Raw genomic sequence first — 12,220 nt, 5'->3', positions numbered from 1 at the left:
GAAGATGTTCGGTGTGATCCAAGCCTGGATCGGTGATGGAGACGACCTGAAAGCAGAGGGGACTCAGTTCTTAATCACTAGCCAGTGATTGTGTCGGCACCAGGATGGCACTGGATGAGGTCACCGCGATCAGGTGAGTGGGCGAGTGAAGCTGGACTCTGCAGTCACACGGGCAAGGAGGCGTTGTCGGCGACCGGCCTGGAGGTGCGAGCTGTCCCACGAGGGTCTCTGCTGTTGGCGATGCTGGAACCAGGATTGGAGCAACACGCCTTGGCAAAGGCAAGCCCACGCGGTGGAGTCAAGATGGCGTCTGGAGTGGACCAGGAGGGTCCGGGGTGCTCCTCTTTTGGAAGGGAGCAAAGACCAGTCTGGAGCAACCAGACCAGCGGTGAAATCTTCGTGGTACGTCGTCAGGAGGGCCACTAGCCAACGGGCAAGTGACCGGACAACGTGGCAAGCAGCAAAGAGCAGAAGGGCCCCACGCAGATCTCGTGGATGCTGGGGGGCTGGACTTCGGCGCTGGAGCTGCTCTGGGTTGGGGCTTCTCAAACACCAGTGCACTCACTCGAGGATCTCTCGGCGGTCGTGCTGGTTAAGCGTCGTGTAGGTTTTGAAGACGGCCGGTCCCTCAGGTCTCGTCACACCCACGAATCTCAGCTGGGCTGATGATGCAGGTAGAGGTCAGAGATGCCAGGGAATCCGGGTCTCGTCGAGCTGGTCAGTCTTGATCCAGAGGATGGACGTGCAGCAAACCGCGATGCTTAGGTGGTGCCTGCGGGTGCAGGGTGGCTACTCCTTAGCCACAAGGGAGAGTCTTCAAAGAAAGCCAAGAGTTCCTTTCGTAGAAAGTCGTTCAAGATTATCTAAATTGGGAAGGGGGCCCGCTCCGACCTTTTCTAAGAAAAAGGGCTGGCACGCGACTAGGTCCTGCCCATGGGTGGGACCAGGAGGGGGGTGGTTACACCCCTCTCCCTTGTCCGGACTTTCCCCAGCTCAGGGGCTGGGGTGCCCCTGGAACTGGTTTGAGCCGGCATATGCACAGTGAGCACCGGGGTGCCACTTGGAGTCACCTTCCTCTCAGCCCTGCCTACCTGGGATACACAAAACCCTGTCTGGGATGGTGCTAGCACCGCCCCTGACGGGAAACCCTTTGTCCAAGCTCTCCTCGCTGGAAGGACTCCCAGCAGCAGGAGGTCAGACTTGTGTCTGTGGTGGCAGCATCCATTTTGTGTTGCTGAGGCTCGAGTTAACTTTTACCGGGGTTCACAGTTACATACATGTCGTGTCCCTCTAGAAGGGTGGAATGCTAACCCCGTCGCCAGAATTGGCGAGGGGTTAGTATTCCAATTCGTATGACACCTTACTCGACATGTTTTGATAAAGCGATACCAAAGTTAGTAAATAACCGCGAGGATTATAATGCACTTAAGAGTATATGGTACGCGTTATCATGGAACAGCTATTAGGACTTGATTCCGCAAGCTGCAAACGGGCTCAGCTCATGCCAGAGCACCATCTCACATAATTCCAAGCACTCTGCCTTCAGGATTGTTAAGGCCTGCCATAGGAGTGACTGATAGGAATACATGTGCCCATTTTAGGGTTAGATATAGAGATACTATATCTAAAGCAAAGGGTGATTACACCACCTTGCCCCAGCTGTCGTGCAGCCAGTTGTGTCAGATTTGGATGGCCAGCCAGGGGTGGCATAATACATGCTTCAGCCCCTGGTAGGCCCTGGGTACACCTATGCCCTGGATACCTAAGGTATGCTGTATAGGGACTGATAAGGTGGCCCAGTACCAATTGGTAAATGCACCTAAGGTACATGTGTGTCAATTTAGAGAGAGAACAGTGGGCCTGGGGTCCTGAATAGCAGGGCCCCAGGTCAACTAAGTCGAAAAACCAGCAAAACACCAGGCAAAACGTTGGGGGCAACCATAGTCAGATATCCACCTTCCTACACAGGCAACAGGTTTCACTTATGATCATCAAGCAGACTGAATATTTCCTATATGATTTTAAAGAGGACACCAGGAAATCGGTACGGTCCATACCAATTATTGATTATATATGGCAGGAATGCATCAAAATCATGGAGACACCTGTGACCATACTGTCGGTGCTCCCTCGAATTGAAAAAAGGTATAATGCTCCAGAGGATTCTCAATCCTGCATTATTGGACACCGCAACCCGGACTTGAAAATCTCCAATGCGGCACAAAGACGATCCAAGAACCCTTCCCATCTACCCCAATAACTATTCCACCTGATAGCGAAGGGCGTAGAATGGACTCAGTCCCGATCGGGGGAGCAAATGCTTTGGCCATCATCGGCCGCTATGACTGCCAGATGTAGTCAGAAATGGCAGGATTAGTGGACTGTATACAAGAAGGCAGGAAGCAAGGAAAATCCTTTAAAGTTTTTTCAAGTTAAATCTTCATACATCACTGTTTTGCTTCACTCAACGTCTTTTGTCCGTCTCTGTGGTGCAAAGTATTTTTCTCATAGGAAAGAATTTTTCCTATTTAAAAGGCCATCTGTTTTCGACAAATGTCCTAGATGTGGCAGAAAAAAAGCTAAAACAGACCCTCACAAGGTCTGCGTTCTCTGTTTACCTTCCTCTCATCTTCCGATCTCCTGTGACATCTACAAAACCTTCTCCAGACGTACCCTACGTGACAGGGAGAAGATTTGCCTGCAGGGAAGAGAAGATAGGTAGAAGATCGGCGAAATATCGACCACATGATTGGTCCACATCTAAGCCGTTCGTCGCCAAGTGGGCGACTCCCGCAGGGGTCAATGTCTAGGAGCAGGTCGTAAAAGGCCAGTCGATGACGGAGATTGACGTCGTCAAGGAGATCATCGGTGTAGTGGAGAGAAGAGTCCTCCAAAAGGAGAATCTACTCCTCATCTGACACTTAATCCTTTTCTCTCCATCATTGGTGGAAATACCTGGTCTTCCACCCCGGTACCTCCTGCACTGGACACAGCTGCTCCCACAGTGCCACTTCTACCAGCGTCACGAGCTCCACCTCCTCTTCCAGTACCTCAACTTCCGGCACATCCAATAGTACCAGCACCTCTTCTGACTGCTCCTGGGGTGCCTCAGATCACACCTGCTCCTAGGAGATTAAGTGAAGATTGCGCTGTTGATCTCGACATGGACGCTCCCACTCATCCACGAGATCACAACACGGCACCACTCTTACCGAAGGTCCACATCATGTTCATGCAGTCTGCACCATAGAGATGCGTCTTTATCTACCAGAGACTGTTCTCCTACATTGTCAGATTCGCCGCAACCTCGTCCTCCCAAATTGATGACATCAATACTTTTAAAGAGGTCCTTGTTCACGGCACAACCAAACTGAACATACCTATGGAGACACCTACTCCATCAACGTCTGACATTTTTGATACGCTCCATCAATGCACAGCTTCTAGACCACTATTTCAGCTGGTGCCAGACCTGCAGGACCCAGCCATTGAGCTGTTCCTTACGCCTGCGGAGGCAAAATCAGCACCATCAAGGCTCCTAAAGAAATACCAGTGGATCAGGACCCTTTCTTACGTGTTCACCCCCTCTCCTGATTCAGTGGTGATTTTAGTGGCACGAAAATCTTACGCCACCTCTCCGTCTGCTTCTTCTACCCAGATAAGGAGAGCAAAAAGGTGACTTCATCAGGAAGCAAGATCTGCAGCATGCCGGTTTGTCAATGAAAGTGGCCAGTGTCACAGCCCTCCTAGGACTATATGAGCGTTCCTTGTGGGATTCGATCCTTCACTTTGCTGACCCCACCTACCCAAAGAACATAGGCAAGACTTTTTAGAAATTGTTCAGGAGGGGGCTATGGTCTCGAACTAAGTAATCAGCTCAGCAGCGGACTCCTCGCTTCTAATTGCCCACAGCTCCTGCCACGGCATCTCTCTACATCAGCATGGCTGCGTTTAACATCTCTGAAGCCAGACGTTCAGTTACGGCTGCAAAATTGACCCTTTTCTGGCTCCACCCTCTTCGGCTTACATGCTGACGGTTAAATGGCACGAATGAAAATAGAGATGGCTACCTTAAAAGCGGTAGGACTAGAAAAATGTACCGAACAAAGATGTTCATTCCGCCCTTACCAGTGACGTTTCTCCGCACAGAGGGTTCAAACCCCTCAATGGCAGTCCAGCAGGTCGCAACAATATCTGGGGCTGTACCAGTCGCAGCGCAAACCACAGAAAGGTCGTAAATCCCAATAAGCAAATCGGGGAGGACGTGAACCTGCTGCAGCAAAACCTTGAATATTCTCTTCCCCTTCTTCTGTTACCCACACCAGTAGGGGGAAGCATTGTAAATTATCTGGCAGAGTGGCAAAACATTACAACTTGAATATTGTCCTACATGGCTATCGTCTCAGATTCAATTCCCCACCACCTTCCATTCCTCCGAAGGCGTCCACGTCTCGCCTCAAGTTCTTACAGGAAGAAGTCAACATTCCGTGCCGCAAGAAAATGGTGGAACCTGTCCCTCGAAACCAACACGAGGTCAAGGTATCTACTCCCGATACTTCTTAGTGCAAAACCAAGCTAGACACGAGTACAGGCCGATTCTCGACCTAGGCATTGCGAAGTGTATCAGGAAGGAAAAAATCAGGATGCTAGTCTTGCACCAAATTTACCCTCAACTTTAAAAGGGAGACTGGGTCTGTTCGGTAAATCTACACAATGTCTATTTTCGTATTCTGATCACAAATTCCCATCGGAAGTTCCTCAGGTTTGTTGTGGGCCAGAACCACTACCATTATGCAGTTCTCCCATTCGGCCTCAAGTCCGCGCCCAGGACTTTCTCCAAATGCATGGCAGTGGTGGCAGTGCTTTCGGAAACAAAAAATCTTGGTATATTCCTAGCTGGACGATTGGCTGATCAAAGCATCCACATTGGCATAAGCCCAAGAGCATTTCCTACGGACGTGCGATGTGCTTCATCTCTTGGTTCTGCACGTCAATGTTCAAAAGTCCACGTCCTCTCTAGTTTAGATTCTACATTACTTAGGAGCTGCCATCGATACGTTGCAGGAAAAGATGTTTCCACCGGAGGAACAACAGTTATCCATTCTCCAAAAATGTCTCCATCTTCAGCGAATAACCCATCCATCAGTACGCATTGTCTTCTCTCTCCTGGGCTCGATGGCTTCCTACATATTCCTGACCAACAATGCTCGCCTCCACATGCGTCCTCTCCAGGAGTGCTTGGAGGACCAGTGGAACCAGTTCACAGGGAACTGGGAGGACAAGATCACCCTCTCAATTCATGCCGTGGAATCTCTCCAGTGGTGGTGTTCCCAGAAGAATCTTCTGGTTGGAAGGCCTTTCCACCAACACAGACCGTGGTCACTGATGCTTCACTGCTCGCTTGGGGAGACCACATGGATCACTTACAGATACAGGGACTATGGTCCTCCAAAGAACAGAAGTATCATATCAACCTTCTGGAACTTCGAGCAGTACACCTGGCACTCACAGCTTTTCATCCTTCATTCACGACCAACAATCTGCTTGTTCAAACGGACAATACAACCACCACGTACTACCTGAGCAAGCAGGGGGGAACGAGGTCCAGAGCCCTGCCGCAAGAAGCCCAATCGATTTGGCGCTGACTCATAGCCAGGAATCTAATGCTGGTAGTTGCGCATCTTCCAGGGGAACAGAACATCCACGCAGACAGGCGAACCAGGGTTTCCAACGAAAACCACGAGAGGGTACTGAATGAAGAAGCCACACAAAGTATCTTCAGTTTGTGGGGCACACCTTCTATAGATCTATTTGCCACAGAAGAAAACAAAAAATGCAGCGACTTCGCTTCCAGATTTTACCAACCAAGAGACTGTTCTATGAATAGACTGGTCGAATACATTTCTCTACGCTTTTCCTCCAATACCATTAATACCAATAGTCCTGCAGAAACTGCTGTCTACAACAGCCCAAATGATACGCATCACCCCAAAATGGCTGAGACAGCTGTGGTTTCGGGACCTCCTTAACCTGTCTATCCATCCACATCTCAGACTGCCTTGCAGACCGGATAGCCTCAAGAATTTGAGGTCAACTGCTACACCCCAGCCTTTAATCTTTGAGTTTGGCAGCATGGCTCTGAGATAGTGCAGTACGGTAATTTAAACCTGTCTCAGGCCTGTATAGACATTCTAAAGGAAGCAAAGCGACCATCTACACGAATAGCTTATGCTTTTAAATGGAAGCGATTTTGTATTTGGTGCTCTTTCAACCAATTTGATCCCACGTCTTGCCAGAAAGAATTGATTCTCCTTTATCACCATCGCTGCTAGAGAGATTTTCCTCCGGTGCTGAATTGTTGGAAATCCCATTGTTCATGACGAGCTCAGCTCGTCATCAGCACAGCTCCACTGTGCCTCATTACGAGCTGAGCTCGTCATGAGCATCGAAGGGGTTATTTATTATATCTTGCCAAATTCTGGCCTTCAATACTTCTCAGAGTCCACCTGTCTGCTCTCACGGCATATAGGAAAAGTCCTTCACAAATCTTTCTTTAGGATTCCAGTCATTAAATATTTCTTCGAGCCGTTAAAGAAGGTTTTTCCTCCCATTAGACGCCCTTCTCCTCCATGGGAGCTGAATGTAGTACTGTCTCTGCTCATGCTGCCTCCCTTTGAACCCATTCACAAAGCTTCATTGCAGCATCTCACATGAAAAACCGCGTTCTTAGTAGCCTTTACGTCAGCAAAGAGAGTTAGATTCAGACTCTTTGCACTCATGAACCTTGCACGGTATTCCACTCCTCATAAGTAGTGTTACGCACACATCCCAAGTTTTTCCCAATAGTGATCTAAGATTTCCAAGTAAACCAAACTATCGCTTTACCAATGCTTTTTCCAAACCCTTCGTCTTCAGCAGAGAGGGCTCTCCATTCGCTGGATGTGAAAAGGCTATTAAAATTCTATTTGGACAAGACAAAGCCCATTCGTAGTTCACAACAGCTATTTCTCAATTACGGACCAGTCAGCACAGGTTCAGCAACTTCTAAACAGTCAAACTCTAGGTGGATTGTCTCTTGCATTCTCTAATGCTATCAAGTAGCCAATAAATTCCTTTCTGGTAGGCCCAAAGCTCACTCTACCAGGGGGAAGGCAGCGACTGCAACCCTAATAAGGAATATTGTTTTAGCAGATATTTGCACTGCAGCTACATGGAGGTCAATCCATACATTCACTAGACATTACTGCCTGGACACTCATGCTAGAGCGGATGCACAAGTAGGACAATCGTCCCTCAGAAATATAATCTCCTAAAAGGTTTTTTTCTTTTTTGGTAGTGTTCGGTCTACTCCACCGCCTTAGGGGGGATGAGCTTGCTAATATATTTATTGCTCATGACTATACATGGAAATCCCCTATGAGAAAAGGAATGGTTTCTTGCCTGTAATTCTAGTTCTCTCGTAGTGGTATTTCCATGATAGTCATAAGCAGCCCTCCCTCCTCCCGGTGGAGAGGACACATAATCTCATGCTCCATTATTATCAGTTTACTCTAGCCTTCAAAAAGATCTGAGGTTAGTGCTCCGGGGTCCCTGCACATGGGTGGGACTATTCATTGCTTATGACTATCATTTAAATAACCCCTGCGAGAGAACTAGAATTACAGGTAAGATACTATACCATATAATGGCTGTTCCAGTGTTTTAGAAACCAATAGATGACAATTTCTTATAGTTTGAAGGGATGATTGGATTCTTTTTTGTGTTTTACTTGGCCAACATCTTACCAATACCGTGTTAATAATGCTCTTGACTTCCACGTGCAGTATCTAAAATTAAAGAATTTTGAAGAAGAGGTGCGAGCACACCGTGACCTGGATGGATTCTTGGCCAGAGCCAGTATCATTCTAGATGAGACTGCAACCTCTCTTGATGACATCCTGAGAGAAATGCTGAAACATTTTGCAGAAGACTCCGATAATACAGAGCCAAGTTGCAACTTTGACAAAATCATGAGCACTTTATTCACTGATTCAGGGACAGCAAGAGAAGGGAAAGGTATGTTTTTCAACTGTTAATCAGTGTAACATGTATTTGTTCATTTATCTCAATGTTCTCTAAAACGTTACAGGTTTGAATAACAGGAGGCGACTCGCCCATTAATGCATGTATGCAAATAATTGCAGCGAGTTTCTTAGCCGCAAAGTGTTTCTGCTATGCTGGTATAATTTCACAATAAAGGGTAACTACCTAATGTGATCTTTCTGAATATATTTGGAAGGGGAACTTGAGCTATAACACAAGACCACCACTTTGTTAATGCATAGAATCCTTTTGTGAAATGTGAAGGGTAAATAAACAATGTTGTTCAAAATCTATTTAAAGTGCAGTTTAAAACTCGGCAATTGAAGAATAAGCTGCTTCACATACTTAGATTGTTTGTGTATTATTCATGGCTGTGCGTAGCCTGATGTGGAAGGGAATCTAAATTAATCCGAATCAGACCAGATGTAGGTGGTCTAAAGAATTTCTGCGTTAATTTGTGTAACATCGAGATTGATCCTCTACAACTTTCTGAAAATACTAAACAATTACTCATATGTACAATTTGGAGCATTGATAGAGGTTGATTAGTCAAACATCTTCCAGTGCTGCGCCAAGTGCCAAACCCTGTATTCAAATAGAGGTTGTAGGATATGGAACAGCGGATGCTCATCATATTTGAACACACTATTTAAGTTATTTAGGTTTCATCGCATGGCACAATGAAAGACTAATACACACTGAATTACGAAAATTGAATCAATTTTATTTTGAATGATATTCTTTGCAGTTTAATTTCCGAAAAGCACTTCCACCAATCCCAAAACATGTTAATATAGAAACACCACCACTTCAACATATTTATACACTTGAGAAGAGTTTGGGCTAAAAGTACTGGGAGGAGTACGAAGAAATTGAATTAAGATTACCAGCAAGTAACTCAAAGATTACATTCTTATCCTCTTCCTCGTCCCATTCCTTACTTGAGAAGATGTGCCAAGCATTATGCCTTCTCACAGCAACAATTACCAAAAAGCCACGCATGGACGAATTCACACCAAAAAATCTTTATTCTGACATTACTCCCCACAACCTATACAAATGTATACTTGACTTGCTTTTGATTAAACACTTGTTTCAAAAAGCACATCTGAACTGTAAGCTACATTCCACTTCTAATGTAATACAAATATGAGAGGAGTGCCTCAGTTCACTGCTTTGTAAATATATTTAATTGAAGCACCCACCCACTCTGCCCAGAAGGGTGCCATCATATCCATGAAGGTAGAATACTTATCGTTTTTTTCCATTGACCTAAGGATGACAGCGAAGCTTTAAAGCCCCTGTTAGCTTGCCTAACAAAAATATTATCACTTTTCCTAATTTACACACCTCTTAAAATATACTTGTACTACCTTAGGAAAATCCAAAGAATATAGCTGAGCCTCTTCATCTGAAGGAATAGTAGAGTGGTAAAATGATCTCCTGATTGTGATGAAAGGCAGAATTAATTTGAGACAATTTTAAAGCGATGAGATCTTCAAAAGGTTTTAATAAGGGAATCCGGCAACAAATCTTCTTGGTGAGAGCTTCATTGCTATATCCAGACTGATAACTGGATGGTGCTTAGATCAAAGTATATTGAAAAACATGATCTTTGTGCTGTGATTTCATAGTTTCTCTCCAGTCTGCAGTTGCAGCTAGAGGATGATCAGCCAGAGTCGAGGGGTGAGTGGTTTTGATAATTTTTCCAGCATTGGAGATTTCATATATTCACATGCTCTAAACATTCTCCGTCACCAGGCAATAACTTTAAATAGCAGTAATAGTGTTGAAATGGCTCGTGGCCTAAACAGTGTTTAGTTGCACAACCGCTTAATTTGAAATAATCCCAACTTCAGGCAATGAGGTGGAAGTGCTGAGCTCTCCTATTCCCCATGGAGGCCACTATAGCTCTGATTTTTACTGCTCATCGTGTGTGAGGGTGTACCTGCTAAGAACTCTGCTCAGCCCTTTTTCTGTCCTTATTGTGATGCTTTCTGGTCGACCGCAGAGCTTAGCAAACGCCATCTTTAGCCTTCAGTGTTCTTCTAGTTGTTTCAGAGTATTTTTCTTGTAAATCTCCATTTTATTTCTGGGTTTGTACTGTCATGAACTTTCTACATCAAATCCTGCTCTACTTATGGCCATGAGTAGTGTTTTATTGTCCTTAGCCAGCGCTCAAGGATTCACACTGCAACATTTATAAAACTTTGATTTAAGGACTCTGAAAAATAAAGAGAGGTGATTGTTCCCCTGTACACTGGAAAGGAAGTAATACCCTCCTAAAGAGTATGCCCCATCTGAGGATGGTTCTGTTAAGTTCTTCACCATGCACTTTCACAAAGGCAGCAAAAAAGCGAAATTGTGTAGTTCCCCCGAGCTAGATGCTTAAAGTGCCTGCAGCCACCTCCTCATAGAAAAAGACTGGGGCTTCTTCGGAAAAACACTCCATACCGGAGAAACATCAACCTTCTAAAATCCTGCCCAAAAGTCCAGTTCCCTTGATGTCATGACTGAACTCCATTCCCTACTGCATGACGCCTGTCAATGACGAAGAAAAAACACCACCGTCTATGCTCCCGCTGCTACCTGTGGGACAGCTTTCTTTGACTGATCAGATCCTCAACGACCAGAGCCTCGTCCCCAATGACAGTTGACAGCACCTTCGTGGCCATAGTTGAGGATTACACCAAGGATGTCTCCCGCTAGTCGCTGTACAGACTGAGATCATGCAAATGCCTGTTGGATTTTTGGCAATGTTACAACTGATGGACACCTTTAAAAAAGGCTGCTCTTGCATACAGCCTGCCGTACAACCTATGTCTGCACATCCTCCACCACAGTGTCCATTACTGACACTGCTACCAACACCTCCGCTGCCACCTCCACCTCTCATGGACAAGCTTCCAAGGGCGGTCACACCACCACTGATACAGTCAACCCCTAAGGATATGGCATATGAGGACTCTGGGTTCTGTGTGATCAGGTATGGGGGAAGAGGGCAAATTTTCAGATGATGGAGATAATGAGGAGTGGGGTGATTTTATTATTTTAATGGAAGGTGACCAGTTGTCCATCCAACCAGACTCTCCTCCGGAGGATAAGGATGAGATGGCTAAACCTATCATCAAAGAAGGGGCAACAACTTCAGTAGCTATCATTGACACTGTAGTGGACTTTTCAAATGCAGACTTTTGCTAGCTGAGAGTAGAGGCTAGATTAAGTAGACTGAGATGGATGAGGTCTACAGCTTTCTGTCCGGAAGTCCAAGCAAAGATATTAGCTATGTTTGGAAAGCATGTTGTTCATGCCTTGCAGACCACTAAATTACATATGGATACAGCACAATCCAGTGGAGCCCTCCAGAATTTTCGTCCTGGCTTACAACTTTTCATGGTTAAGAAAGATCCCAGGCCTATCTCTGCGGCTTCAGTCAGTACGAAGATCAAGACTGGCCATATTATCCCCCAGATACAACCAAGGCTCTAAATCCAACAGAAACAAAAGACAAGTATATGGCACATCTTTTGGTTGAAGGAAGAGTGCTTTGCAAGCATGCTAAAAGGGTAACCAAAAATGAGCTTGACTCCTTGCCACTGCCTCTGCGCCCCGCCCCCCCACACCCTCCCCCTCTCACTCTACCCCTCAAAGCAACCACATCTAAACGAAGAATTTCCCTTTTTGCCCCCGCATGGAAGTCAATTACTGCAGACCGGTAGGTGGGTCATATTGTATACCCTGATCATACTTTTGAGTTTCTACAGAAACCACTTGCCTGCTCACCTAGGAGGAAACCTCACCTTCGCTTGAGGGAGCTGCAAGAGGAAATTCTCATCCCGGGGATACTCCAATAGTCATAATCTATGAATAATCTCCGCCCATGTGCGGGATCCCGGAGCATATAGAAAATACACATATATACCTATATAATGCTAAAGATGAGGGATGGCTGAGTGATAATTGCGCTGGGTTGTGACAAAATCTAGGGTATCAATACGGAAACTTCCAAGGATAAGGTGATTGCCATCCACCATCAACCAAATGGGTTGTGAAAACACAGTACCACATATAAATCTAATACAAGAAATATCCTGTGCTAATAGCAAGAGTCAATAAAGTTCCTCAAATAAATCACAAA

At 45.8% G+C, this 12,220-nt stretch overlaps 1 protein-coding gene across 3 annotated transcripts in view; it reads left to right on the top strand.

Moving 5' to 3' along the window:
* The window catches only part of SLC4A11 (solute carrier family 4 member 11), a 1,871,484-nt gene that overhangs the window by 983,815 nt on the left and 875,449 nt on the right, over positions 1-12,220 (top strand). For all 3 annotated transcript variants that reach the window (XM_086964299.1, XM_086964301.1, XM_086964302.1), the window contains exon 5: positions 7,824-8,055. In XM_086964299.1, coding sequence (XP_086820425.1) covers positions 7,824-8,055 — 232 coding nt within the window. The remainder of the gene's footprint in view (positions 1-7,823; positions 8,056-12,220) is intronic.

The sequence above is a fragment of the Lissotriton vulgaris genome, chromosome 3_2, assembly GCF_964263255.1.
Source record: "Lissotriton vulgaris chromosome 3_2, aLisVul1.2, whole genome shotgun sequence".
NCBI classification, from domain to species: domain Eukaryota; kingdom Metazoa; phylum Chordata; class Amphibia; order Caudata; family Salamandridae; genus Lissotriton; species Lissotriton vulgaris.
Note: the sequence above shows the minus strand (reverse complement) of the source record. Positions and strands in the feature narration are given on the sequence as shown.